Genomic DNA, 26,245 nt, shown 5'->3' with positions numbered 1-26,245 from the left:
AACTGAACTGGACACAAATAAACTACAAGGGGGAAAAGATTAACACCAAACAAAGATAAATAAATCTAAATGCACAACGAACAGGACACACACAAAAAAATAGAAACTAAACTAAAAATGAAGCCTAGGCGTAAATTCAAACTGGAAGACTCTCTAGCCCCACCTGCATCATCCAATCGGCGCGTCCCGCTCATCATCGACGACCTATCAACGTTTGACCAAGCCACTTCATGGCCAATCACCGACCAAGCCCCAGTTGAAAAGGACCTCCATTATCCATGGCATCTTCCGCTTTCCAGCTGCGCTCAACCCACCTCCGCCCCTTCTCTACCTCCACTCTCCTGGCTCTCCAGGCACGCATTCTTCACCGACCTCCACCACCAGTGTCGGGTCCCGGGGGATGACATTCCTAACCAGCATCGGGAATGCTCATCCGAGTTTATTGCAATCCCGAGCGCCAAAGAACTTTAATTCATGTATGTCAATAAACCCTTTTAATCGCTGTCTTTCTCCATCTGAGTCTCTCCAGATTGAATTAGCATGGCAACACCTTTCAAACATTAAAGAGCACAGAGAAATTAATTGTACATCAAAAGATCTTTTAAGCAATAATAAAAACTCAAATGATCAAAACACAAAAACAAACACTAAAGGATTATAACACCTGAGTTGGTAATGCTACAGGAATTTTTTTGCGTCAGTATGTTAAGCAGAGGAGATAAAACTGTTTGGATATGCTAACTAAGACAATGAGAGTCATTTTTACACTATCTCCCACTTGAATGGCATTCTCCCTTGTTTTCTGATTCTGAGAAGTATCTAAGAGAAATCCCATTATATTCATAACTTGGGGGAAGCCAGAAGTCATGGATTAAAAATAGCCTCATTAGCATGTGTATAGTACTATAAGAAAGTACTATACACATTAAAAACATTTTTAAAAAGCAGAAAAGGCTGCAGATCACTAATGCTTGTTGGATAATATCCTTGGTTTTACTGAATGTTTTAAAAATATTGTGTTTCATGTAATAAAACAGAACATTATGGCACTGGTGATTTGTTGAAAACCTTTAATTTTTAAGATAATGATTGATTTATTATTATTATTATTAGCATTTTTAGTGCACTGCTATGCTTCTGCAATAGATGATTAATTATTTAAAGGTCTTTTTATGCATCTTTACTAGTGCTGCTAATAAAAGGGTAAGACTGTATTTTAGTAATTTAAATGTCATGGAGTAAAGTTGTTCAATGAGCTACTAAATTAGCATATAATAATGTAATTTAAATAGGACCTATTAAAGTCTTCAGTTATCTCTTATTTCTTTATATTTGTTTCTCCAGTGATCCCCTAAGAACCCAGCTAACCACCATCACAGCCAACAGGGAATAGTCCTACATCTATACAACCTTGTATCTAAAAATGATGGAATTGAACAAAGTAGCTGCTTGAATTTATATTTATTTTCTGCCTCTACTGAAATTAACCTGTGTTTAATGTCAAGTGAGTTTTTGATTACTGGTAAACTCAATCTGGCTTTGTCAGATCTTAAATTCACATTTAATGCTATTGATCACATTTACGCAGTTGTACTGTTCCTTTAAGGATTTGGTGTTGCAAAAATAATATTGGTTTTAGATTTGACCCTTCTTTCAGACACTGATCTGCTTTCCTAATTTATTTTCACTGCAGCAATGGCTGTGGACTCACACTTACAAATATTTACAGAGAAAACAAATTAATTTTTGTAAAGGTCTTGTACGGCAGATTTTGAGATAATCAGAGCTCTTGAAAGCAAAAAACGACTTAGTCTGTGAATCCCAAGCCATGCCAACAAAATTGATAAAGTAACATCAAGTCAATGTTTCTGTCTGACAGCAGCCAGCAGGTGCCAAGTTGTATCTGAGTATTTCTTATGCAGCTGGAAGACTTTCTACCACAGCCTGACATCTGATAATTACATCTGCAACAAGATGATTTGTCATTTTACAGGACAGGAGACAGGAGGTGTGCAGCAGGAGATTTAAGTAATGTCGTCTCTATATCATCCACAGTCCTGACAGAAGCTGTGAAGGGGCTCTAAAGTCAAAGAAATTTGTCAGATTGCTCATTTAAACCATCAAAAGAATACCTAACAATTACACATATGGTTAATTATTCCTAATACCTAAACAGTTGTTAGGTATTAGTTAAGTATCTCAACAAACCTCAATGTAAGTGTGTAATTTCAGGTAGCACGTTTTTACATCCTGCTGTGCTTTAGTTCACATGAGGTAAGTCACAAGCATCTCAGAGCTCCACCAAGTCTCCAGCTGATTAAGCTTCTCACCCAGTTCTCTGGGTGAACTGTTCCCTCTTCTGGCGAGACGTGGAACTGCAGGATTGTAACGAGATGGCGGTGGAATGAGTTGTCAGTCTCAAGGTTTGCTAAGTACCACTTGAACTACTCTTTGAGGACCATGGATTTAGAATTAAACATTATTTCTTGACACTGAACAGTCATGAAACCGAATTTGACAATATATTTAAATGGGGAAAAAAAAATATTAGGAACAAATTAGAGCAATCAACCCTCCTTCAAAATACTATTTCTTTTTAATTCTTCAAAACACAGTTTGAGAGTTTCAAATGTTTTGTAGTTTTTGAAAAACCAAATGAAAATGCATTTTAAGCTTGTTGCATTTTTTTTTTTTTTTTGTCATTAAGATTGGTCAGGCTGTTTCTTCAAAAGCACATTTTTTATTCTGTAATAGTTATTATAAAATTGCAAAAGTCAATGAGGTTTTTTTTCACTTCAAAGCGCAATGAGGGACTTGCCTAGGGCACTTGCATGTCTTGCACCACATGTAAGAACTACCACTGTTTGCAAAATAATTTAGTCAGTGAAGGCATGGTGGGCTTTTTAATAATGATAATAACAATAACACACCAAAATCTGCAAAACTGAGACATTTATGTGTGTTCACCTAACGAAAGGTCCATGTCAGGTTGCTCTTTCACTAAGCATGACCCTATCACTGATAAGAGGGTAATTGTGAAAAATAAGGATTCATTAAATGAACAAACTCACAAATTAGTTTAATATCTGTTTTGGGGTTTTTTTCTGTGGATGAAGCTGTGACAAGAGTATTTAGGCTTATAGTGGGGCATCTGGTTGTTCACATTTCTATCTTATTTAAACAAAGCAAAGAAGCAAACACCATCTTTTTTGTCAAATGGATGTAACGTCTTGGCATGCAGAGACTGACAGTCAGGGTGAGAACATAATCACTGTTCAGTCCCACCCTACGGAGCATCTGGTATTAGAAAACCCACTTTGCCACATTTTTAATGATGCTGAAGCTCAGCACTGCTGTCTTGTCAGTTGGTTATTGTTCTCTCATCATGCTGCTGGAAGCCAAATGGCTCCACAGATTTCTGGGTTTTCTAAAATAAATCTGTGGAAACAGTTTTATTTAGTTTCAATGAGCGAACGAAACGAAGGAAAGGGGAAACAAAATAAAAGCTCGATTCTGTGTGCTACACAACATAAAATTTTGTTGGTAAAACTTCATACCTAATAGCTGGTGTCAGCTTGTTAGTTGAAATAAATTCAGTGAGATAATTCTTGTAGTTCTCTGACATCTGTTTGAGGTCCCACCCATCACTTTGCAACTATGAGATGTTTGCTGCGTTCATTATCTCAGATCAAAGTCTGTCCTTTGTTTGCACCCAGAAGTTTCCATTTCTTAATTCTAAGCCAGTCACTGGTGGATTTAATTATGTGTTCTGAGATAATGTTATGTTTCAGGGTCCAGTTCTTCTTCAAATTTAACATGTCTTATGTTAGTGTTCAAATATTTCAAATTTAGACCCACTTTCCCAAAGAGGATTATTCAAGGAGTCCAGGGGTCTCAAGAACAAGAGATACACAAAAAAGTAATTTATAACCTTTTGTATGCAAAAATCTTAACTATATCAGTAATGTAGTGACGGTAGAAATGTGTGCAGGTCCACAGCAACTCCAACGTAAGTCAGGGTGACCAAGTCCTAAATCTTAAGGCTGAATTTCCGCATCAGCATGTTATTCAGCTCTGCGGCAACATGGCAACGAGCCATTCACAGAGCATTGTATGCCCTAAAAGTTGCAGTACAGTCACTTTAGAGAACTGGACTTGGGTACCCATATAAGACATTCTGGTAGATATGTTTCTACACGTAAGACAAGATAACATAATCCTTTATTAGTCCCAAAAGTGGAAAATTTAAGCTTCATGGCAGAAGGTGGATAATACAAAATACAAGTAAGAGAAATAAAAATACAACACAGTAAAAAAAAACAGCATAGTGAAGAAACACCATACAAGCTAACTAGAAATACAAATACAAAAATATAAGTCTATATACGTGTATGATCCTAAATATAAATGTATAAATGAACCTTGCCCGTTTTGGCGACACCCAGAGGCTGTGCTGCGAAACTGCACCAGACATGATGAACCACTAATTCATTCACATTTTTACAAAATAAATGAGCCTGTAAAAATTGGTGCAGAAAATGCGTTTAACAAAATTGGCTTTTTAGTAAAAGAAAAAAAATGTCAAAAACAATAATTTTATCTAATTTAATCTAATTATGATACAATAAAAGTCAGGTAAAAGCCCACAATTAAACGAATAGTGATTAAAATAAAACAAATGCATTTCAGAAGTTGGGCCTGGGTCATTTCTTCAACAAGTTTATATGAATGGGTTCTCTCCAGGCACTCCTGCTTCCTCCCACAGTTCAAAAAGATAATTATTAGTTAATTTGGTCACTGTAAAATTGCCCTTATGAGTGTACATGTGTGCATGGTTGTTTGTCTCTGTGTTGCCCTTTAATGGGATAAATGGGTTAAGACAATGGGTGGATGATTGTATCCAATGACCATATAACAGCGCTTGTTTAAACCAATATAATCTTTTTGCGACTAAGCTAACTGCACCTTTGAAAAATACACGTCAATGTATAAAAAAAAACAAAAAACAGATTTCAAGCATTTTCAAAAAGGCATAGGTGTTTTCAACTACTTTGACTTGTTAATACCCTACACTCAGGTTTGTTGCATGGGGAATTATGTGTGATCTGAACCTATGTACTGCCAACAACAACCTAATCAGTGTCAGGGGAAGGAAGGATGTGGATCAATGTCAGTTTTATGCACATGTGCACAGAAACCAGGGGTGGGAGGAGTGAAGCTACCTGCAGCTGTGGGGTTTAACTAAGATTAACGTGAACAATCCTACCTATTATTGCTTCTTTTTATGTAATCAATGAAAGACACCAGTAAATATTGTAGCTTGGAAGTGGATCAAAATGCCAGCTAAGGATGTTAAGGGATGCTGATCGTGTTGTATAGGCCATGTTGCATGGGGTTTTTTTTACACATCTTTTCATTTACAGTTGTGCTAGGGCCTCTAGCTCAGTTTGAAAATTAATAGCTTGTTTGAAATTAATATTTTAAAAACATACAATTCCCATCCAAAAACAAAGCAGTAATTGCTAGAGTTTGAATGTGAATATGATGAAGATTTATGTGCCAATTTGTTCAGCGTAGAGAAGGAAGTAATAAATGTTGTCAGAGAGAGAATAGCTTCAAGTCCCAACAGACCCCAGGATCTAAAATTGCTCTCTAGCTACAATATGCCACAGTCAGCATGTGCATTTGTGACAAAAAATTATATCAAAAAAACATGTAGACATAATTTCAACTGTGCACTTTATGGTAGTGAGTTGTGTAGTAGCTGTTTATAGCGACAGTGAATGGAAGCCGTTAGAAATCTTACTTTTCTAACCATAATCAGATCGTGTTTAACTCCATTTCAGTAACGTTATTCCAAGAAAATCATATTTGCTCTTTATTATTCTTGAATGGAAGTTTTCTGAAAGGATCCAGTTGTCAGCTTTTGTATGCTATGAATCAGTAGTCAAAAACACTATTTAAACCCCCAAAAGAATAATGTCTATTAGGTGATTATCAGTTTTTCCTCAGTCAGATATAAAAGATTTAATAAGATTTTTTGGCCCATTAGACCATTGACATTACATTTCCTGTCTTGTGAAAAAAAGTGGTCCAAGCATAACCTTCCTCAACCTGTACATAAAAATATGCCAAGTCTCCACAATGGAAATGTTCTTTCCATTTAGGTCAGGTGGTTGGTCTGCCAGAGTTTAAACTTGGGTTATCCTCTATTTATATTAAATCTATTTAATGTATATGATTTAGTGTTTTTATTTAACACATTTACTTTATCAAAAAAGTGGCCTAAATTCTTATTTAAATTTGTTTAATGACATTAATTAATACTTTAATTCTTATTTTTTAAAAATTCTAGCCTTAGTCTAAAAAACATCCAACAATGACAACTGAAGTTAAGCAAAGCATTTTATTGCAAGTATTAGTCAAAGATACACTTCAAACTGAAGCAAAGCAACACTAAAAAGGCCAACAAACTATATGAGAATTACAAAAGAAAGACATTTAAAACTCAAAGGAATAGAGCTGTTGGTACAACAGAGCCTTTGCAAAATACTGAGACATGGATCGTCCGTTTTTTTGTGACTGCTCAACATGTATGTCTGTTTGCTGGTGCCTCTCTCAGAAGTATCAGAGCCCAGGATCTCTAATTTGCTACAGTGAAGACAAAAATAAGAATATTCAAGCAATCAGAGTATACAATGTTTTTCAAATCCTTGGCCACTGTTATTCCTCTGTCATCAAACCATCAAGTGTGTACAAGGTAAACGGCATCAGGAGCCTAATCTCATCTGCAATATTTGGTTTGAAATCTGCTGGAATGCAAAATGCAAAAAAAAAAGAAAAGAAAAAGGTGAAATGTGGGCTGAGGGAGTAAACATTATGGTAAACATTTATCATACCAACGATAATTTGGTTTAAAGGACAAAAGGGCCTATTTGCTTTGGAATATGTTTGACAAAACTTGAAAAGGTCCATGTCTGATCCTCCTGCAGGCTCAGGAGTAACCAATAAAAAAAGAGAAAAAAAATCAGTTCATCACAACACAATTCATCCTTGGTTTATAGTACAGGCACAGGTCTCTGTAATCCAGTAGGCTGGGGGAACCTCATGGTTCTCTAAGGCCAAGGTCAAACTGTATCTGAAAATACTGTTCTTTGGATTTGCCATCAGTGATGAGACAATAATTGGTTGTAAAAAAGAAAAAAATCAAATTAAATGATTATATTATCCTGAATCAGAGAGTGCTGCTCATCAGGTGAAAACAAATGCTAAAAAGGGTTTCCAAATGCCGTTTGACCCAGACTTGGTTTCTATTCTGCCAAAAGTATTATGTAAAAAGCTTACACTTCAGAGTTCTCCAAAGAAAAAGAAAAGGCATGTTAGTGGTTTCTGTGTGAGCAGAGATGAGGACACCGGTTCGGAAGTTATGACAGATCAAGTACGCAGGCTAGATTACTTGGTAGGCCGCCCAGGAAAAGGCTTTGCAAGGTCAACTCTGTAAGAATGCATTTAAGGCTCAGGCATGTCTTCTCTTGTGGAATGAGACCTGTTCCTGCTGTAAAATATTCTGGCACCAGAAAGGAGACAATTTTAAGAGAATAGAAGCTAAGCCTACATAAAAGAAAAAAATAATAAAAAATTCAACATGACCCCAAAAATATTGCCATTCAGATAACTTTCCTTCCTACCCCCCACTCCACTTGTCCCGTACATGGCTAACGTACCAATTAGCAGCTTGGGATGAAAATAAAAGTCAGCTTTTGACACTCTGGTCAGTGTGGTTGAGAAATGGTTCCCTTCGTCAGAGATTAGCTATATGTGGGGGAGGGGGAAATCGCCCTCTCAGGTGGTAAAAGAAAAAGTCAAAGCGGAAGATAATGAATAACTAGAAGAGTGAGCCCGATGCACGACTATAACAAGGGAAATCTTTCCTTAACCTCATACCCCCTGACATATCGTTGTGCTTGCTTGTCTAATAGAATAAGGCATCAACATTTAAGGGGAGGGGCTTAAAGAAAAGAAAAAGGGCATCTTCCTCTTAGCTCCGCCCTCCACCACACTGCAAAAACGATGCGGAGACTCCAGCCGCTTCAACGCGCTCTCAATAAATACACCATAAAATATTCCGCATATATATTTCATATATGTATATATTTATATATATATTGAAAGAACAACACATTTAAATAGAACAAAAGTCGGCTCAAGAACAATCTTTTTTTTTAAATCAAATAAGTGTTAAGACAAAACAGAATATTTTGTTTTTCTTTTAATATTTTTTACAGTTATAACTATTCTGACTCTAAAACAGTTACTGTATAAGAATATCGCAATCAGGCATTACTCAAGCATTATATGTCATAATAAAAGCCATTTGCAGTTTTCTTTCATGTAGTATAACATATGCAGCATACCAAGGTAAATGAGGTGCAGTGTTTTGAGATTTCTTGTAATAAAAAGATTTGACCCCCCCCTCCTGTTCCCTTCCACCCCCTCGGAAAGAGACGTCCCTCGGTTCTTAGTTGTTGCCATAGCGGCTTGAGACGAGGGGGACTGTGTTGGGCACACGTTCCCTCCATCAGAGACGACACACACAGGCAGGGTGTTGCATCGCGATGAAAAAATGCCACAGGTTGTTGCTGCTGCTACTAGGGCTGGGCATCAAGTGTAAAATCTCAATACTGACACAGAACCTGCTTTTCTCACGGCTAGCTAAAAGGACACTTGACTATTTTTTCCCTGCTTATTCAAGCATATTGAGATCTTATTCGTCTTGCTTTCTTCAGTCGGAGAAAAACCATTTGAGAACATGTTTGTCAGTGCAAAATTGGCTTCAACATTTTAGGTCCAACAAATTGTTAATTGATGCCCAGCTGTGGCTACAGCGATGTATCGAGTGGCAGTTTCTGAGAGGAAACAGACACAAGAGAGAAGGCAGACTCATCCAAGCCAAAGAAGCCATGAGAAAATGAGGCACACTTCAAATAACCGAGCAACGGGTTGGATCTTCTCCAAGCCGGATGGAAAAATGGAGGAACAGGGACTGAAACCTCTTGGCTATATGTCTGAGTGAGAGTGGCAGTCTCTAAAGTGCTGTGCTAAGTTCATCGCTCGTGATCAGGGGGCCGTAAAAGAAACGATCCCCGCCGCCACCCATGCTCCACGCAAACCGACCCTGAACCACATCCCACTGTCCCAACGAACCTCTGGTCCAAGACACCGAACATCCTACAAAGATCTACTTGGCATTATATTCTCCTGTTCTACAGACTCACTGTCTCGGTACATTGACTTCCTGTTTGGATTGCCAACAAACACTTGGAGAGTAGTAAAGTGGCCACTGCTGAGGAGATTTTATAAGTTCAGTTTTACATTTTCACATAACAGCACCATCGAGAGGAAAGGCACTTTCAGTGGACTTCTTCTCACTCCTTTGCTACCTCCCTGAAACAAGCATAGCGACCAAAGCAGGTGGACCTATCGATAACTACAAAAAGGTTAAATGTAGCTACTTCTACAACACAAAAAATGGAAAACCTTATCTTCTACAGAGAAATCTAAGAGAATTAGGTGTTTTATTCTTTATTCTGTGCACCAAACTATTTCAAATCAAATAACATTTTTTAAAAAAAGAGTAGAAAGGAAATGTCAGTTTCAGAAAAAAAAAAAAATACAATTGAGCGTTTACATCGGCAGGCCTGAAATGTTCTAGTTGTATTTGCAAGAAGCAACTGATGGCATTAAAAACATAAGACAGGCAAACACATAACAGCCATGTAAACATGTGTTCAACTGCCCTCAACATGCTTTTCAGCCTAACGAGAAACAATCCTCCTCCTTCTTCTGCCATGCACTCATTTGTTCAACTTCCAACATAACCTACCGCATAAAGCTTTCACTGATCATTTAAAAGTCCTTCCAAAAACACGTACACTTGAAATCTCCGGAAAGCCCACTAAATTGTCCTTCGGTTTCAACCTTTCATTTTCCGAGTGGGGGGATTGTACAGCCACTGAATGTAGTCCTCTGGCATAAAGGAGAACCTTTATTTAGGTGTAAAAAATGAGATTACAGGCTTTGTCACGCTGATTTGCCAGTAGGCCGACGCTCTGGTCATAGAAAGGGCTTGAGGCCAGTTTTTGGAACAGAGGTTGCAGTGCGACGCAAATCCTTAGAGGATTTAACTCAAAGGAACTGAGAACTATGGCTCAATTGTCAAGTTATTTCCTTGATCATGTGGATTTGAAATGGATCACAAAAACTGCTCTACCCCGTATTTACAAGGAGCAGTCAACACATTCAAAGGCATCAACAGCAAACTATTGACTACTGACTCTTCTGTCCTGAAATAAAATCTTCTCAGAGCATGCCAACATCATTTCATTTAATTTTCCAGCTGTGAGAAAAAAAATTAGAAGAGCATTAAGCATCTTGCAAGCTTTTTTTTTTTTCTTTTATCCAAACATCAAAGAAAGTGGTGGCTGAAGTCCACATCCCTATCGACAACAGTCCAAACACGTCACTAGGTCCAACAACCCCACCGCTGTTCATACAGGTACTAAACGTCTACACACCGACACAGGAACGAGTCAACAGTCAGCTGCAATAATTCAACTGTGTTATATCTTTTTAACCTTTACTTATGATACATTAGACTTTTATTTATGATACATTAATTACTAAGATTAATAATTAGACTACATCTTTTCTGTTAGCAAAAATAAGTGGTGTGCATTACAGAACTTAAAATGTACAAATATATTTCATAATCTGGCTTTTTAAAAAGGTACTAGTGAAATAATGAAGGCTCAAAACACACTGGCCTCCAGACTGCAAGGCTGCGACAGTGGAGGCAGGACTCTACATTATACCTCACTGTTCAAAGGAACGTCTGCCGTTGTACCGTTCACAAGATCTCAAACCCCAAAAATCTAACTCTAAATTATTTGTAAATCTACTCTTTGCATCAACCATAGCAAAAGCACCTTATCCTGTCCTTCCATTCTGAGGTTTTCTTTTTTTTCACCCTAACCTGCTTATTTAGAGTCTCATGCACAGAGGCTCAGATTCAAACTCTTAGAGTAGCACCGTGCCTGTGTTACATTTAGAAACACATGCTTCTTTTAGTGCAGATAACTTTTTAAAAACATGTTCCTGAACAAGCTTCAGGTCTTCAACGGAGTGGAGGAGTAATGTGGGGACCGCACTGTAAACACTTCCAAGGAAAATCATAATCATCAACCCAAGCCCAGAGGTGTATGGTGGGATCAAAGTTTTTTCATTGCTGAAATGCCTCTGAGGCAGCAACAGAGGGAGCCACAGACTACACATTTAAAATTGGATGACAACACTAATGCTGCCATATTGGAGACGTTGTTTGCACCAATAAGGCACATCTGACGTGAAAAGTCTTCGGTGACCAAATAGCCGCAAATTCCCTACATAACTCCTCTGCTCCGTTTTGAGGCCATTTCCTATTCAGGGCCAGTTAAATGGGCAGGAATTACACCTGGCTGACGTCTTCCAAAAAATGTTTCCTGAAAGTCTCTCGTTTCATCACAAGTTTAACTCCATACCCATAAATCCAGTCCATTATTTTAAAAGCCCACTGTAGCAGCTGGATTCATGTCTTTTGAAAACTAAGTAAAAAAGTCAGCTCTAAAGGAAAGCTAACAGCTAACAAAAGAAAAAAAGGGAATAAATATTTTGAGCTATGGTAGTTTTAAATGAGATGTATAGACAAGTCAGATGGCTGTGGACAAAAATGACAGGCATCAGGTGAAAGTTTCTGCTTGCGACCTCTTTAACTGATTGAAATTAGATTCTTACAGTTTTTTTTTTAAATTAAACATTTCTGCTAGGCACTTAAAATACTTCTTCTATATGGCCTTTACACTCCACTTTGCTGCCATCTGTAGAGAATCTTTGAGAAAAAAAAAATCTCAAACACAATCATGTTTGGGAGTTTTAAAATCAATTATACTCTGAAGCTATAGTGGTGCATAAATTCCTTCAGTTCAAGTTGAAACATAATAATCACCATAACTGTGGATGCACCGTTTTTACCCAACAGAAACAGGTGACTCAAATAAAAATAAAAAATAATTACTGCCTCTTTAATTCAGAGGAGCAACAAAATAAGTGCCTTAGAAGTGGGCAAACTTTTCATTGAAATATTAAATTCATGAGTCATTTAAATCCCCTAAAATCCTCTTCCCTTCGTTTAGCTGATTATTGCACTAAAGGAAACCATTGTCACAATCAAATTATCCACCATCTTGAACAGGGAAAATGCAAGATAAAGCACTGAGGAAAACGAATGCACGATGATTGCTAAGAATACGAACAATACTTACATAATTCATTAAAAAGGATAAAACAATAGTTTTCCGCTGCATGCAGATGAAATGACTGGATTAAAAACAGTGTTATACTTAAAGATACATGGCTGCATTTCAGCATTTTTTCCTTTAGATCAGCCAATAAAAACTGCCCCACTTCAAACCTGACAACTGACCGTTACAATAAATCATAAATCATCTAAAACGTTTCAAGACGACTTCTCATTGTGACTTTTAGAGGGCATTTTTACCTCGTCGCCAACAGATGGCAGTGTGCTCAAAAAACATATGTCTTCATTAAAGTAATACACTGGGGAGAAGTGAAAGAAAAGGGGGGGAAAGTGGCAATGTAACGGACCTGTGGTCCATAAAAGTACAAAAATCATCTCTCTTGTTTCAAACCTCGGGGAGTATCGACAAACTACAGTAAAACTGAAAGAATGTAAAAGTGCTGCTGCTCAAACTGACTTGAGGTACTAGAGATGGTGCAGGATGAGACCATTAGGAAGGTCTGTGCCGAAGGAGGGGAAAAGAAAAGAAACAAAAACACCCACAAGGTCACAAACAAGGAAAGAAAAGATAGGAGGGGCCTGAAAAGGGTGGGAATAAACTAGTTGGCTGGTTTAATATTGCATAATAGTGCTGAGTTTCTGTCTTGTTTGTCTTTAAAGCAGCGTTTGAATCCTCAGTCCAGTGTAGGGGTGCCTCCTCCCCTCCCTCCTCCCTGCTCTCTCTTCTGCACAGTGTCAGGTCCGCATTGACTCGGCATGTTGGGGGTGGGGGAGCTGGGCATGCACCTATGAGGACTCCTCAACTGGCAAACCAGGCGTGCATGGTTGTTTTTGTGTTTGTGTGATAAAGGTGATCATGGTTAGGGGAGGGATGTTTGCTCAGGCGAAGTACATGGTCCTCAGGGTATCGTGATGGATCTGAACAGCTTTGGCCAGCGCCTGGGGGTCGCGACCGTTACTCTGACCCGATACATGGCTGCCTTCGGCACTGAGGAGAGAAGAACAAACCGATTGTGTTTGTCTGAAAAAATATGTCTGAATATGGGGCAAAAACCAGTGTTTTTAGAGGTTGCTTGCTCGTCTTACCTGTCATGCTCTTTGTCCACCAAATGGTAGCGGGCGCGGAAGGCCACCAGGTGGGCGTAATAGGCAGGTGCAGGGATGGAGACAGAACGGGTACAGCGCACGTAGGTGTGGCACAACTGGTAGGTGAGCAGCTGGAACTCGTCAGCAGTAAAACAATTGTCATCCCACAATACATGGTAGTGGGAGGGTCGGCTGGTGCCCTGAGAGGGGACAATTAAATGGTAGAGATGTGTAATTACTAGCTTTCAACCACAATAAAAAACTCTCATAAAGGAACTCGAAAGATTTTCAGTCCAATATTGGTTAGATAACGACTCTGAGATTGTGATTTTAGTAGATTACAAAGACAGAAGGTCAAACATCTGCATTATGAAGACAACCAAGGTTTAGCTATCTATGATTTTTAAAAGTAGTACTGGATTAATATTATTGATACTGAATATTGATTAATCGTTAACTGGAGTATGCAGACTCAAAAAAGGTCATTTGCTGAAAAAACAACACACTAAGAACAGTAATTAAGTTGAAACTGTACAAAAAAATATTCATATTTGGTATTTGTCTGTAAATATGTTCTACCCAGAACTCAACAAGTAGCAAAGTCAAGTTCTTCCAAACAAAAACCCCTTTATATTAAGCTACTTTTGGCTGTTCAATTGTTAATCAGTTAATCAAAAAATGGTCAACAGATCAGCCCTACACTGTATTTATGTTAATTTGAGCAGAAAGGGCTCAACTTTTTACATGTTGATATCAGAAGTATTTTTGTTAGCTGAAGATGTAGCTTTTGCTACAAATGATTAAGTATAAGCTAAAGGAATGACATGTTATTGCATTTTAGCAAAGAAAATATTAGTTTTCTTATTTTAAAAATGTACTGAATCATTTTCTGATTTGCATTTCTATGCATTTCTAATGTTGTATAAAAATCTTAAGTGGTAAATGAAAAATCTGCAGAATGTGCAATTTTTTTTTTATCCAACTAATCGATTGTCAGAATAATTGATAGATTAATCAGTAATAAAATAATAATAAGTTCCAGACCCACATTATATATTGAAAACTGAAAGCATCATTTTTTAACACAACTTCATAGTGTGTCATAATGTCAACCACAACTCAAACTTCAAATTGTCCAAAACATGATACGCGAGTCATTTTATCTATATCATCAAATCAAAAAATAAAAGCAATGTGATTTTTAATCAGAACGCTTAAATTGATTCTACACATATTGATAAATGAGTTCAAAAACTGCACTAACCTGTATTCCAGCGTGACTGCAGAGGTAAAAATCAAACTCGTAGGGATGTGTGATGTCTGTATCCACAGTAGTACCAGCAGGAATGTTTCCACTGCGTCCAACCTAGCAAAGAATTTAGTCACTCTCAGTTATTCTATGCTAAGAATTTTACTATTAGGAGAAAAACTAAACAAAAATCAACAGCACATCTAAAAGGCACTCAATACGCTGACGTATCTCAAATAGTAAAAGTTAAAAACAGAGACAGTTCATGGAGCAACAAAGGCAGACAACAAAAACAACCAATTAAAATCCCAGGGCCCTTGAGAGCCTAATGCTCCGTATGAGAGTCTATGGATAAAATAAGGTTATTACTGGCTTCAGCTCAGTCAGGAGACCTTGAGTACCACTCCAGAGCTATTGGTGAGGGCTCTAATGCTTTAATCGAACGCAATTACTCAGGTCAGGAGGGTTAATGACCCAGTCATTTAAAAAAAGGGACAAATAAAGAAGCATATTTTCAGTACTTACCCTCACCATCCTAATTAACAGAGTAAACCAGAATTACCTCCTAATAGTTAAAATGCATCAAGAACCAGCGAGGTTGAGGTTTGTTTCCAAGTTAAACTACATAGATACTCTTCTTTCTCTATCCTGCAGAGATTGCACTTCCTAGACTAATCATTGAAAAAGAATAACCTGGTAAACACAATGCATCTCACTTATTATTGCTGCTGTGGGAGCAAATAAATTAAAGGACTTAATATGATAATAGTTTTAGGTTGGGACTTACTCTCTCATTGCGGTCGGCACAGAAGAGGCGAGTATGGTGGCGTTTTTGCACAACAATGTAGGTGATGCCTGGCTGGTACTCCTTCTCCAGGCTGATGCAGGCCTCCCGGATGGCCAGCAGCTCATAGTACAGCACCTGATGAATAAGAGGTATCCTTCTTAATGACTTTCAGTAAGAGGAACGAAAACGTACAGAAGACCTTTAATCACAAAATTAAGCTCAAATCAAGATAAATTCTCAATGTGCATCAAATGTTTCCCGCAGATGATAGAAATGCAACACTATGGGTCGCTGTTAGTCTTTATTGTGAGTTTTGGTTCTAACAGAGCAAACAGCCAACAATATTACAGGCAAGCCAAGTATAAACTAATCACAAGGCTGCAGCAGCTGAAGCACTGATCAGCAAAGCACAACTAGCAGCTGTTACCTCCACACAGTGATGCGTTCAGTGGGATATTTAAAAATCCAGAGGTCTGGTAAAGCAACTGCAATAATCTAAACACATTTTATATAACGAAGTTCTCCCATTTTTATTTATTATTATTATTGTTTTTGGTACATGCAGCTTCCACAGTCACTTACCCAAAAATGGATGACTTGGTAGAAAACATTTCATTTGAGTTCATTGTTTTTAAATTTAAAATTCTGTCACATGAAAAGTTTAAAATGTTAAATCTTCTATGTGACTGTTGGTAATATTAGCAATTAACATTACATAAAATAGAAATTTGCTTGTTTAACAATACATGTTCTAAAACAAACAAAAAAACCCAGTCAAGATTAAAATGTTCCAATGTACAAATATGTCATAAAAAATAAACAATAGGAAAAAACTACTAAACAGTTTTTATATTTGGTTTTCAATTCATAATCAGCAAGATTAAAGGCAAAAACAAACCAGGAAAATCCTCTTTCAGCTATACCAGATTATCCCGGGATAAATCCAAAAGCCTGGAGCAACAGATTTTTTTTCCTGTTACGTTTTGTTATTCTTCTAAGAAAAATTAAAAACAGTTTGAAAAAATAAAGTTTGTCAGAGGGAGCGCACCTGTCTGAACTGGCCTTCTGAAACCCCGTCCCTGTAGAAAATGATCCTGGTAGGCTTGTAGCGGGTCGACTTGTAGAACTGGATGAGCAGCTCCCGCACCATGGAGGCCAGATCCTGGATGACCTCCTGCCGGGGTCTCTGGACACGCACTGTGGCACAGTACCTGCTGGGGTGGGCGTCCATACTACCAACCACCTGAGAAGGAATATTTGAGAGAGGAGTAGTGATGATAAATCACAGGAAGGAAAAAAGAGAGAGATCAAGAGAAACAAACAGAAAAATGTCCAAATAGACATGAAACTAACCGCTGCAATCGAAGGCTTCTTCCCATCACCAGCTGGCGGATGTGTAACGTCTGCCCCCAAGAAGATAACTGGCTGCTGAAACACTGATGGCCTGAAAATAAAAACAACACGATGCTCAGATTAATCAGAGATATTTTAAACAAACTGTGAAGGAAGGGTGTGAAAATTCGTCATGACCAACCTTTGGTGAGGAACCAGGATGTTGTTTATTCCTCCCAGCTTCACGTTGATCTTCAGGCAGAGGTTGGAGAGAGTCTGAGGCGACGTCTTCACTACATTCTTCACCTGAACGCACTGAGTCGCCATGCCCAGGAGGGTGTCTCCCACTCGCTTCACTTCAGCTTTGGATGATTGAACAAAAAAAATGCACTTTAAATGATCTTGTACAGTTTTTATTGCTGGTTTATCACATAAAAGTATTCAACTTTATTTTCTAATTACAACCACATATTCCAGGTATTTGATTGGGAATTTTTGTAAGAGAGGAACACAGTGTAGTGCATCACGAAAGGGAAGAAAAAACAATTATGTCAATACTTTGTACAATTTTGCTGCAGTCGTAGTCTTTCAGGTTACGCCTCTACCAGCTTTCCATATCTACAGACTGAAAAATGTTGCCCTGAAAAAGAGCCCAATTTCAGTTAGATTGTCTGAAGACAAATGCAGATTTGGAGTTAGGTCTGTACTTTGATTGGGCCATTCTAGCACATAAATATGTAAATCAGGCCACATGTTTAGAGTTTTTGTTTTACTGATAAATGAACATCATTGCCTTTCACAGTGTTGAACCTAAAATTTCATAGTAACATAATTTGAAATTTAGCTGTCAAACAACTGGAAAAAATGAAGAAAAGTTGAAAACTAGAAAATGACAACTGTTTAATGAACTCAAGTTTAAACAGAGACTCAAAGTGAAATATCAGGCGAAGTGTAGACTGCTCACAGCTTTGTAGGAACTGTGAGTTATTTGCATTTAAATAAAAAAATACTTCTATTTTAGTAGTTTTCTAACCATAGACCGGAGTCTTTCCAGGCAGGATGACAATGATGAGCTGCAGTCCAGCGTAGGTGTTCTTCAGGTGTCTGAACATCGGCTCCACGCTGTCGGCCCCCTGGGCGTACTTACAGAAGCACGGCTGGCCTTGGATAGGCATCCCAGCATCCTTTGAGATTTTACGTAGCTGGTCCGTGAAACCCCTGCAAGCAAGATTGAACGATTCAAAAATCACTGAGCAACATGCATCTAAAAATATCAGCTCATCAAGGCCAAAAAAACAATTAACATCTACTCCTGTGATGTTTAAAGTGATGCACTTTTCTTCCTTAGATATCAGACTGAGGAAGCAGCCTTACTTGAGAATTTCTTCCCGGCACTGTCTTTGTGTGGCGAAGCAGGCAATGGCCCACATCTTTATCTCCACTCCAGTGTGGAACTGCTTCCCCCTCATGTCCCAAACCCCATGGCTGGGCGTGGCTACCGTGCGGTTCTGAAACGACATCACAAACTCAACACATGGACTGAAGATTAAGTGAGCAAAAAATGTTCAGAAGACTCACTTGAACAGACAAACAAAAGTGACAACACTGAGAAAAAAAAAAAAAGCACAAAACTCATGCACCCACCAACTACATCACTTATTCACTGGAGATTACACTGAGACAAACAGCAGCTGGTAAAAGTTGTCAAACAGCTTGAACTTTACCACATTGTATTTCATTACAACAGCAAACTTCTATTCTTAGGGATTTTATGAATGGAAACTTTTTAGATTTTTCTTTGGAAAAATAATTTTGAAAATGGTTTAATTTTTTTTTTCCCACTTCACATTTGATTTGTGTTGGTCCATAACATAAAATCCCAGAAAACTGAGAAATTTGTCACTGTAACTTGACAAAAATGAAATAAATAAAAGCCTTAAAAGATTCTAAAATAAGATTTTAAATTCAAATGTCATAATAAATTATTGCAAAGAACTCTAAATGTTGGTATATTGCTAGTGTGATGTAATATAGTGCGTGAGAAGCAAATTTTGGGTGTGCGTGACTGATTTGAATGAATAAAAAAAAAAGGTGCGTTTCCTCCAGTAGGATAAACAAATGTTAATCCAGAACATAGTTCAGTCTCAATAGGCTGCCTTTTCAGTTTATCCTAACTAAATAAATCTGTTGCATGTCATCTATGCAGACAACCATTAATACCAAGATGCTGGGAAATACACCAGTCAAACATAATTTGGGAATTAAAAACTAAATTTTCTGATGCTTAGTTTCATAATTTAAGTCTTTAAGGAATGCTTTAGATCTAGAAACCCTTTTTTTTAATTATATAAATTGGATTAAAGGTTACACTACTGAGACTCAACCAGGGCAAAAAAAAAGGACATCAAATACAAACAGAAGCCAGTGATTAGTTCCCCACAGACACAGAGGGGCAGAGCGTGTCAGACAAACAGAGAGAATGGGCGTGATTTAAAAGAAGGGTACCATAAAGTGCTCAGTGCTCACCCTGCCGCCGTACTGCAGCATGGGGGCGGGTAGCACTCGCCCCGTCACATGAGCCATCTCGTCGCGCACTTTGAACTGGAACTCCTGCACAAATGGGTCCGCCTCGTAGTTGGCACTTCGCACCTGCAGGAAAAGGAGGCAAGGGATTAATGATAAGCAAGGTTGATGCTGGGCAGGTAATCACTGCATAGAAATACCTGGAGATTGACAGAAAGAGAACTCAATCTAACCATTTTCACTATTGTTGTGAAAAATATCGAGTCTTTAAGATTATATCTTCATCTTCTATAGGATTCATTATGCAGTTCTCACAGACACATCTTATCAGACTGAATCTCTTTTTCATCCTGTAAGTTTCAGTCAGTAGAGCATGAAAACACGTCGTCCTGTTTTGAAACGATCTCCTCTGCTCTAACCTAGTCATTTTTATTTTCAGAGAACAGCTGGGAAGTGTAATAAGGTAACGGCGCATTTACAATGCGGATTGCTAATCTAGTGGAAGCCTTGGGCAATCAGTGCAGTTTTTCAGCCTCTCTTATAAACAACATGCTGTTGAGACAGTCGCAGATTCACATTAAAGCCATTTAGGCTGGGGCATTGTTTTGACCTTGGGCAGATCTGTGCTGTAATTGCCAAATGTGATGGAGAAGCACAGAGACATGCCTCTAGTAATAACACAAAATGAGAACAAGGGAGAGTGAGGTGATTATAAAACCAGTAATTTACCACAGAGATGGGAAGAGAGTATTATGGAGCCGAAGATGTGGACCTTCCGTTAATTAGCTTCTGTTCAAATATTCTATAGTAGAACTAGATGGTGCTAAGACTTACTGCAGAGAGAAAACATGCTAACGATTTCGTCTAATTATTGTCAAATATTTCATAAATCTTCTCTATAAAATCTTTTCATATGGCTCACCGTGATAGAGGCTTTGTATTCTATTCGATTTATTGTCATGCTAATCAACTGTCCAATAATTAGAAGCTGCCAATTTTCTTTTAATTTCTTCTAACCAAAGCAAACAAATAACAAAAACACAAAAAATTTGTGTACTAATTATACATATCAAAGCTAAGAACTACCACTATTTTAGTTCCTACACACAATAATCCCTCCTCATAACTAAAACATGGCAAAAAACAATCTGAAATTATGGATGTAGACGTTAGTGTAAAATGAAGATAATTTTATAATTCCTTCACTTTCTTTGGTAGTCAAACTTGTACCTTTATCAAATGTTTGCTGTAATCAGTTTTTGTTTTATTTATTTGCTGAATTAAAATAAAATGAGCACAAATCATTGAGTCTGCATTATAGCCCTGCAGCCATAAAAGCCAGATCAATTGATATAAATTAGGCCTCATCTGGCCAATACCAATTGCCAATTTTTCTTGATGTCTCCTCTGAAGATTCAGATGTTGGCAGATTCCTCCTTTTTATTTCTTAGAGACTAAACCATATGAAAGAGAAAACACATTTCTGCATTTTTTTTGTTAAAAATTTGAATCAGTTTGAATCAAATATAAAATTAAGTAAGTAAAAGATTATTCCCATTCTATACACCATCATATTTCTACCACATTCAAAACAAAACAAATACATTACAGAAGGTTCTGTTTTTTCATGCTCTTATGAGTTTATTTTTTGTCATTTTATGAATAGAAATTGGCTGATTACGGTCTCGGGCCAAATGATTGCTGCATCATCACAACTATGCACATCTACATTTAGCTCCATTAAATTTAAATGCTTTGAATTGTATTTTGGAGCAGATAGATTTTTATATATATTTTATATTTAAAAATTCTCATATCAGAAATGGTCTGGTGCAGTAGTTTATGAACAGTTTTCCAGAACTCACCAGTCTGCTGATCTCCTCCTGCCTGTCGGGCGCAGAGCGAGCTGTGGCTTTAATCATAGTGGAGGTCTGATTATCTGTCAGCTTCTTGATGCACCGCTGACCCGCTACAATGTTACACACCTGACAGAAAACAAAAATAGCTAAGTTTATTTCTCTATATTTAGCCAGTAAAGTGCATTTTTTTTATCTAACCAATTTTTACAGCTGCTCAATTTATTTTTCTAATGCAGGTGACCCAGATTTGATTAAATGATTTTAAAAAAAGCTGGTTTTCTCTTACCTCCAGGGGCAGGTAGGTGTGCTTTTGCTCCTGGCCCACCTGTAGACAGGGCAGATGCGGATACTTGAGCTGCAGGTTGTACTTCTCCCTGAAGTACTGGGCTACTGTGCGTTCTACTGTCTGACCGTTCTCCAACTGCAGAGGGAACCTAAGGAAGTAAAACACTTAAATCAGTATAAACCACAGATCCATTTTCACACGGTGCTATCCATGAGTGGAAACTCTCAATTCCATATATTTATAGACTTCAAATTATACAAATTCATAGATATGTTATAGCAATGGTAGCAAAACAATGAATTATGACTCCTGAGTTTAAGCGTTTGCTGATTCATTTTTATCTTTTTAGCCAATAGAAATCAAAGCTGGGTGTTGACAGACTGTTCAGCCATAAATAAAATAATAAAATAAACGATCGAAGGAATCTGCTTCTATCTGCAGTGTTTGGTGAGCTGATGATGACTTCCTAGTCCCTGTCCCCTGTACTCCCCTCCTCTTTTCATGCCCTACTGCATGCCAACACGCTGACTCACGTTTGATGGCTGGCAGGCCGACGGGTCACGTTGCAAACACGGTACTTCCTCCGCATCGTTCCACAGTGTGTCACTTCCACCTTTAAACCTGGGGGACATCACAAAGGTGTCAATTAAAAACAAATGCTCCTGTGTGAACGGCTGTGTCATGTGCTAAAGCTAATCTTGCTCAACCTCTCGCCAAGCAAACACACACGCTTCAAACTGAGTTAAAACTCAATTTTTGACATGCAGGCAGATCTCAAATCCCCTGCATCACCTTTGATTTCTTTGGTGAATTTGACCCTGTGAGAGTCTGTCAGGGGGCGAGGCTGCTCATCTATGTTGTGGATATCCAGCACTTCACACATGAACTGGATAACTGGCTGGGCTTTGTAAAAGGCGGTGGCAGAGACTGAAAGACAAAGAAAGAACAATTATTGATTATTAAATAGATTTGTCACAATTAAAAACTTTGCTGCATGATAAATTCTCCCAAAAGTTACTGCAAAAAATGAGAATATTGTTGTTTTGAGGCAATTTTTAAGTATGATCATGTTAACGGTATAATAATGCAGGTTTGTCCTCTCAAAGATCAATAAACTTTAATTTACAAAGAACAACTTACACTGGAATTAGAAGACATTTAACTAAACATAAACAATAAAAAAACTAAACAACCAAAAACAAAAAATAAAATGGGAATAACCAAATATAACAAAATCCATAAATATCATTATGAAGTCTTGTCCCTTCAGAAAACATTAAACATTAGATTGGTGCAGGAAAAGCAGGTAAAACTGCCTTTTACAAAAGTTTTGTGACCATCTAGCTCATTTTAATTCATCATTCAATTAACTGATTTGTTGTGACATGCTTATTACTTAGGACAGACAAAAACTATATCTGAAAAGAAAATTGTGAAAACCTAATGCATTTAACATTTCTGACTGTCACAGTATCAGTGAGGTGTTTTAAATTGACAAACAGTGATGCAAAAAGCTAATAAGGAAAACTATTTCCTATGATGAGTTTACAGGGAATTTATGCTGCAAGAGAGATAGCAAGTCGTCCAGTTGATAAGAGGAACTGAAATGTTGCAGTTTTTGAAATCTAAGACATGAAGTCATGCAATCTCTAGAAAAAACACAGACACCTCTGTTTTAGAAACGCTAGCCATACTAACAGTACTAATAGCCACATTAAAATGTCAACATTTTGTCCTCGTTTTAAAATCAGTGTAAAATCCTGTTCAACAACCAGTAGCCAGGCACACGCACACATACACAGTAACATTGCCTTTGCTCCAAGTGCAAATAATTAATGACATGTCGAGGCAGAAAGACAAGATAAACAGTCTCAATGCTGTCCTTAATTCAAGGTTCTGAAGGGAAATTGGAGCCACATGAAAATTACATTGGCAGGTTAAAGCTAAAAAAAAAAAAAGAAAAGAAAAAAAACCAGATCGGTAGTTTGCCACGTTTTAATTGGTGCATCTCTTGTTGGCATGACAACTCCAACTACATGGTTCACCATTCTGCAGGACCATATGTTCATGGTAACTTGGTTTTGAGTCACAGGCTAACAAGCTAAATCAGGAGGTGATAAGTAGATATCAAATCATTTGCAACAGAGATACAGAATAAAAGTTCCTGAATTTATACAGAAATCTTTTATGATAACTTCTACTGTATGCTTAATATTTACAAATAGACAATTTTCACAACTGCCTTGTTAAGGTTTAAACAAAGCTCAGGGAGAAAAACAAAGACTAAATGCAAAATACAATGGGGTGCGTTTTGCTGTAAAATAAAATGCATAAATAGCTTTTCTAAAAATGATACCAATGTTATGATCCAAAAGGAATGCAACCAACGCACCAAACCTCCGATTTTCAAAAATAGGAGGTGACAACACTGCAACTGACCTCCCATGCAATAACCTTTTACTTTAGCAGTTATGATGAATTATCTGATCTAACTTCACTGCAGCTCCACATATCTGATATATGGGCTTTTCATGACAGAGTGTGTAGGAGGGCAGATTTGGTAAAGAGCTGAAAAGGAAAAATTGCCCAATTGTCAAACGATGTTTCCAGTACATATTGCAACACTGAATGATTTGCAAACAAAGTTCTTGTTGCAGACGGAGATTAGACAAGCCTTGGGTCAGGCAGCTGTTTTATAAATGTTGTTAGAGTACAAAAATAGGGCAAAGAGGGGATCCAGCGATAAGAGGCAAAGACCTAAATTCAACCAGGGGTTTTAGGCATTCACATCAATACAAAAGCTGTGTTAAGGAAATACCGCACATAGCTAAACTCCAACAACCCACGACCACCCACAAGTCTCAGCAACTGAAGCGAACACCAACACATTTATACACAAGCTTCCCTCAGTTTCCATCAACTGTCACGGCAACCATCTTGAAAACCACCGTTCCTTTTCCGCGCTCTGACCAAAGCAGCAGGTGCAAAAACCACATTTTAAATTTAGCATTTTCAGGGTCTCCAAACTAACTTAATTCCCTAAAGTAACTGGTTCTTTGGCCCCAGCAGAGTCTTTAACCCGAAAGGTAAATTTCTGAGATTAAAAGCTAAACAAAGAAAGCTGCAACTAATGCTAGATTCCTTAGGATATTGTATTGAACTAATATATTTTCTTCTTTAATGATAAAAGGCTTTGTTCAGGTGTTAACTAAAAACTCTATGGGAACTTGTGCAAATCTAGGAGGTACTAATACTGCAAGCATCAAACAGTATAAATACAGAGAAAGAAGAATATGAGTTCAAGTTGCATTTTTTGGAAAGTTAGACTTTGGGTGCTGGAACGATATCACACCCAAGTTAAGTGTGTTTTGCTAAAAGAAATTACAATATTGCATGATGCCTATTACTATGAACAATACGAGCCAATTTCTCTCCGTTTTATGAAATTACTCACATAAGAATTGTGCTTATAAATAGGGTTTTAGGGCAAAAAGGGGATCCAGCTAACAATTGTTTTAGTAAATTATTATTTTATTGATTATTTTATTTTATTACCAATGTTTTTAATTTGATACAAACATGGCATTCTGCAGATTTTTCATTTAACCACTTAAAATTATTTTATACAATATAAAAATGCATAAAATAATTAAAATAATTTTTTTTTCAAAAATGAATTGAATGCATTTTTCTGCCTAAAATGAAATAACAGCATTCTCTTAGTGTAAGCTTAATCATTTGCAGCAAATATGCATCTGCAGCTAAATAAATACTTTATCGACATGTAAAAAGGGCCGGTCTTTCTGCTTGACTTAACAGTTTAGACCTACACTGTGATGACTATTTTTCCAGGTAAGTGATTAAAAATTGGATAGCAAAAGTTGCTTGAAAGTGATCTTGTTTATTAGAATCTTAATTCCCAATAACAGAAGAAATGGAATCAAAAAAATCAATATTTACATGACTTCACATAAGCATGGATGTGTTTTATGAAATCTGGGTAAGTAAACAAAACGAAAAGTAGAAGTGGTCTCTCACCATCAATGTTTAGCATCATCTTCCACATGGCAGGGCGCACAGACTGGTGAAAGCCAAACCAAACTTCCCTTCCTCCTCCCAGAGGATGGTCATAGCCCTCTGGGGCTGAGAAGAAAGATCGGCCAACTGGAGTGTACCTGAACGAAGAGAGGGAAGAATTATTAGAAAAGAGCACAAAGATTGAAGACGGCTTAGAAAATGTTGAAGGAATCTTAACACAGACGAGAAAGTGAACAAATCAGCAGACTATAAATACAATCAGGAGGTAAGAGGAAAATGACATCCTAATTTGAGAGCGTACATCAGAATGTTTTGTTACGGTGTCACATTCACCTTATCTTGAATATAATCTCAGACAGCATCAGTGAAATGAGAAGCTGATGACACAGCCTCAGCGCATCCACCTCTCATTACTTTGCACAAAAGACACATTAAATACTGCATGTAGGCCACATTTTATTCTGTGACTCCTGCACTGATGGTGTGTGGAGATGCCAAAGTAATACCTTCAGCCTCCAGCACCTGTGAGAAGCTAAATGAAAGGTGCTGATAAAAACAACCTTTTAATAACCCTTTGAAAGAGTTTTTTATTACAGCTTTGGCAATATTGTGTAGGACTCCGTCTTGTGCTGAGCCTCAGGAAAAAGGTATTGACTGGAAGATAGTATGTTGTTTTGTGAGCGTTCATAAAAGATGTGTTTGATTTCCGTTTGGATCAGAGTGCTGATACTAG

General features: G+C 37.5%; 1 protein-coding gene across 3 annotated transcripts in view; it reads right to left on the bottom strand.

Annotated features, from left to right (window-relative positions):
- Positions 1 to 6,387: 6,387 nt before the first annotated feature.
- The window catches only part of ago3a (argonaute RISC catalytic component 3a), a 35,727-nt gene continuing 15,869 nt past the window's right edge, over positions 6,388 to 26,245 (bottom strand). The window contains exons 5-19 of one of the 3 annotated variants that reach the window (XM_032558442.1): positions 25,513 to 25,649; positions 22,267 to 22,401; positions 22,008 to 22,095; positions 21,475 to 21,622; positions 21,195 to 21,314; positions 19,312 to 19,455; positions 18,181 to 18,314; positions 17,840 to 18,024; positions 17,009 to 17,168; positions 16,828 to 16,918; positions 16,523 to 16,717; positions 15,475 to 15,609; positions 14,703 to 14,804; positions 13,439 to 13,638; positions 6,388 to 13,340 (exon numbers count right to left, since the gene is read on the bottom strand). In XM_032558442.1, coding sequence (XP_032414333.1) covers positions 13,232 to 13,340; positions 13,439 to 13,638; positions 14,703 to 14,804; positions 15,475 to 15,609; positions 16,523 to 16,717; positions 16,828 to 16,918; positions 17,009 to 17,168; positions 17,840 to 18,024; positions 18,181 to 18,314; positions 19,312 to 19,455; positions 21,195 to 21,314; positions 21,475 to 21,622; positions 22,008 to 22,095; positions 22,267 to 22,401; positions 25,513 to 25,649 — 2,083 coding nt within the window. In that variant the 3' untranslated portion in view covers positions 6,388 to 13,231. Of the gene's footprint in view, positions 13,341 to 13,434; positions 13,639 to 14,702; positions 14,805 to 15,474; positions 15,610 to 16,522; positions 16,718 to 16,827; positions 16,919 to 17,008; positions 17,169 to 17,839; positions 18,025 to 18,180; positions 18,315 to 19,311; positions 19,456 to 21,194; positions 21,315 to 21,474; positions 21,623 to 22,007; positions 22,096 to 22,266; positions 22,402 to 25,512; positions 25,650 to 26,245 lie in introns of those variants that run through there. The other 2 variants (XM_032558443.1, XM_032558444.1) reach the window with 2 other exon arrangements.

This window comes from Xiphophorus hellerii, chromosome 3, assembly GCF_003331165.1.
Source record: "Xiphophorus hellerii strain 12219 chromosome 3, Xiphophorus_hellerii-4.1, whole genome shotgun sequence".
NCBI lineage: Eukaryota > Metazoa > Chordata > Actinopteri > Cyprinodontiformes > Poeciliidae > Xiphophorus > Xiphophorus hellerii.
The sequence above is the reverse complement of the archived record's forward strand: the minus strand, read 5'-3'. Positions and strand labels throughout refer to the sequence as shown.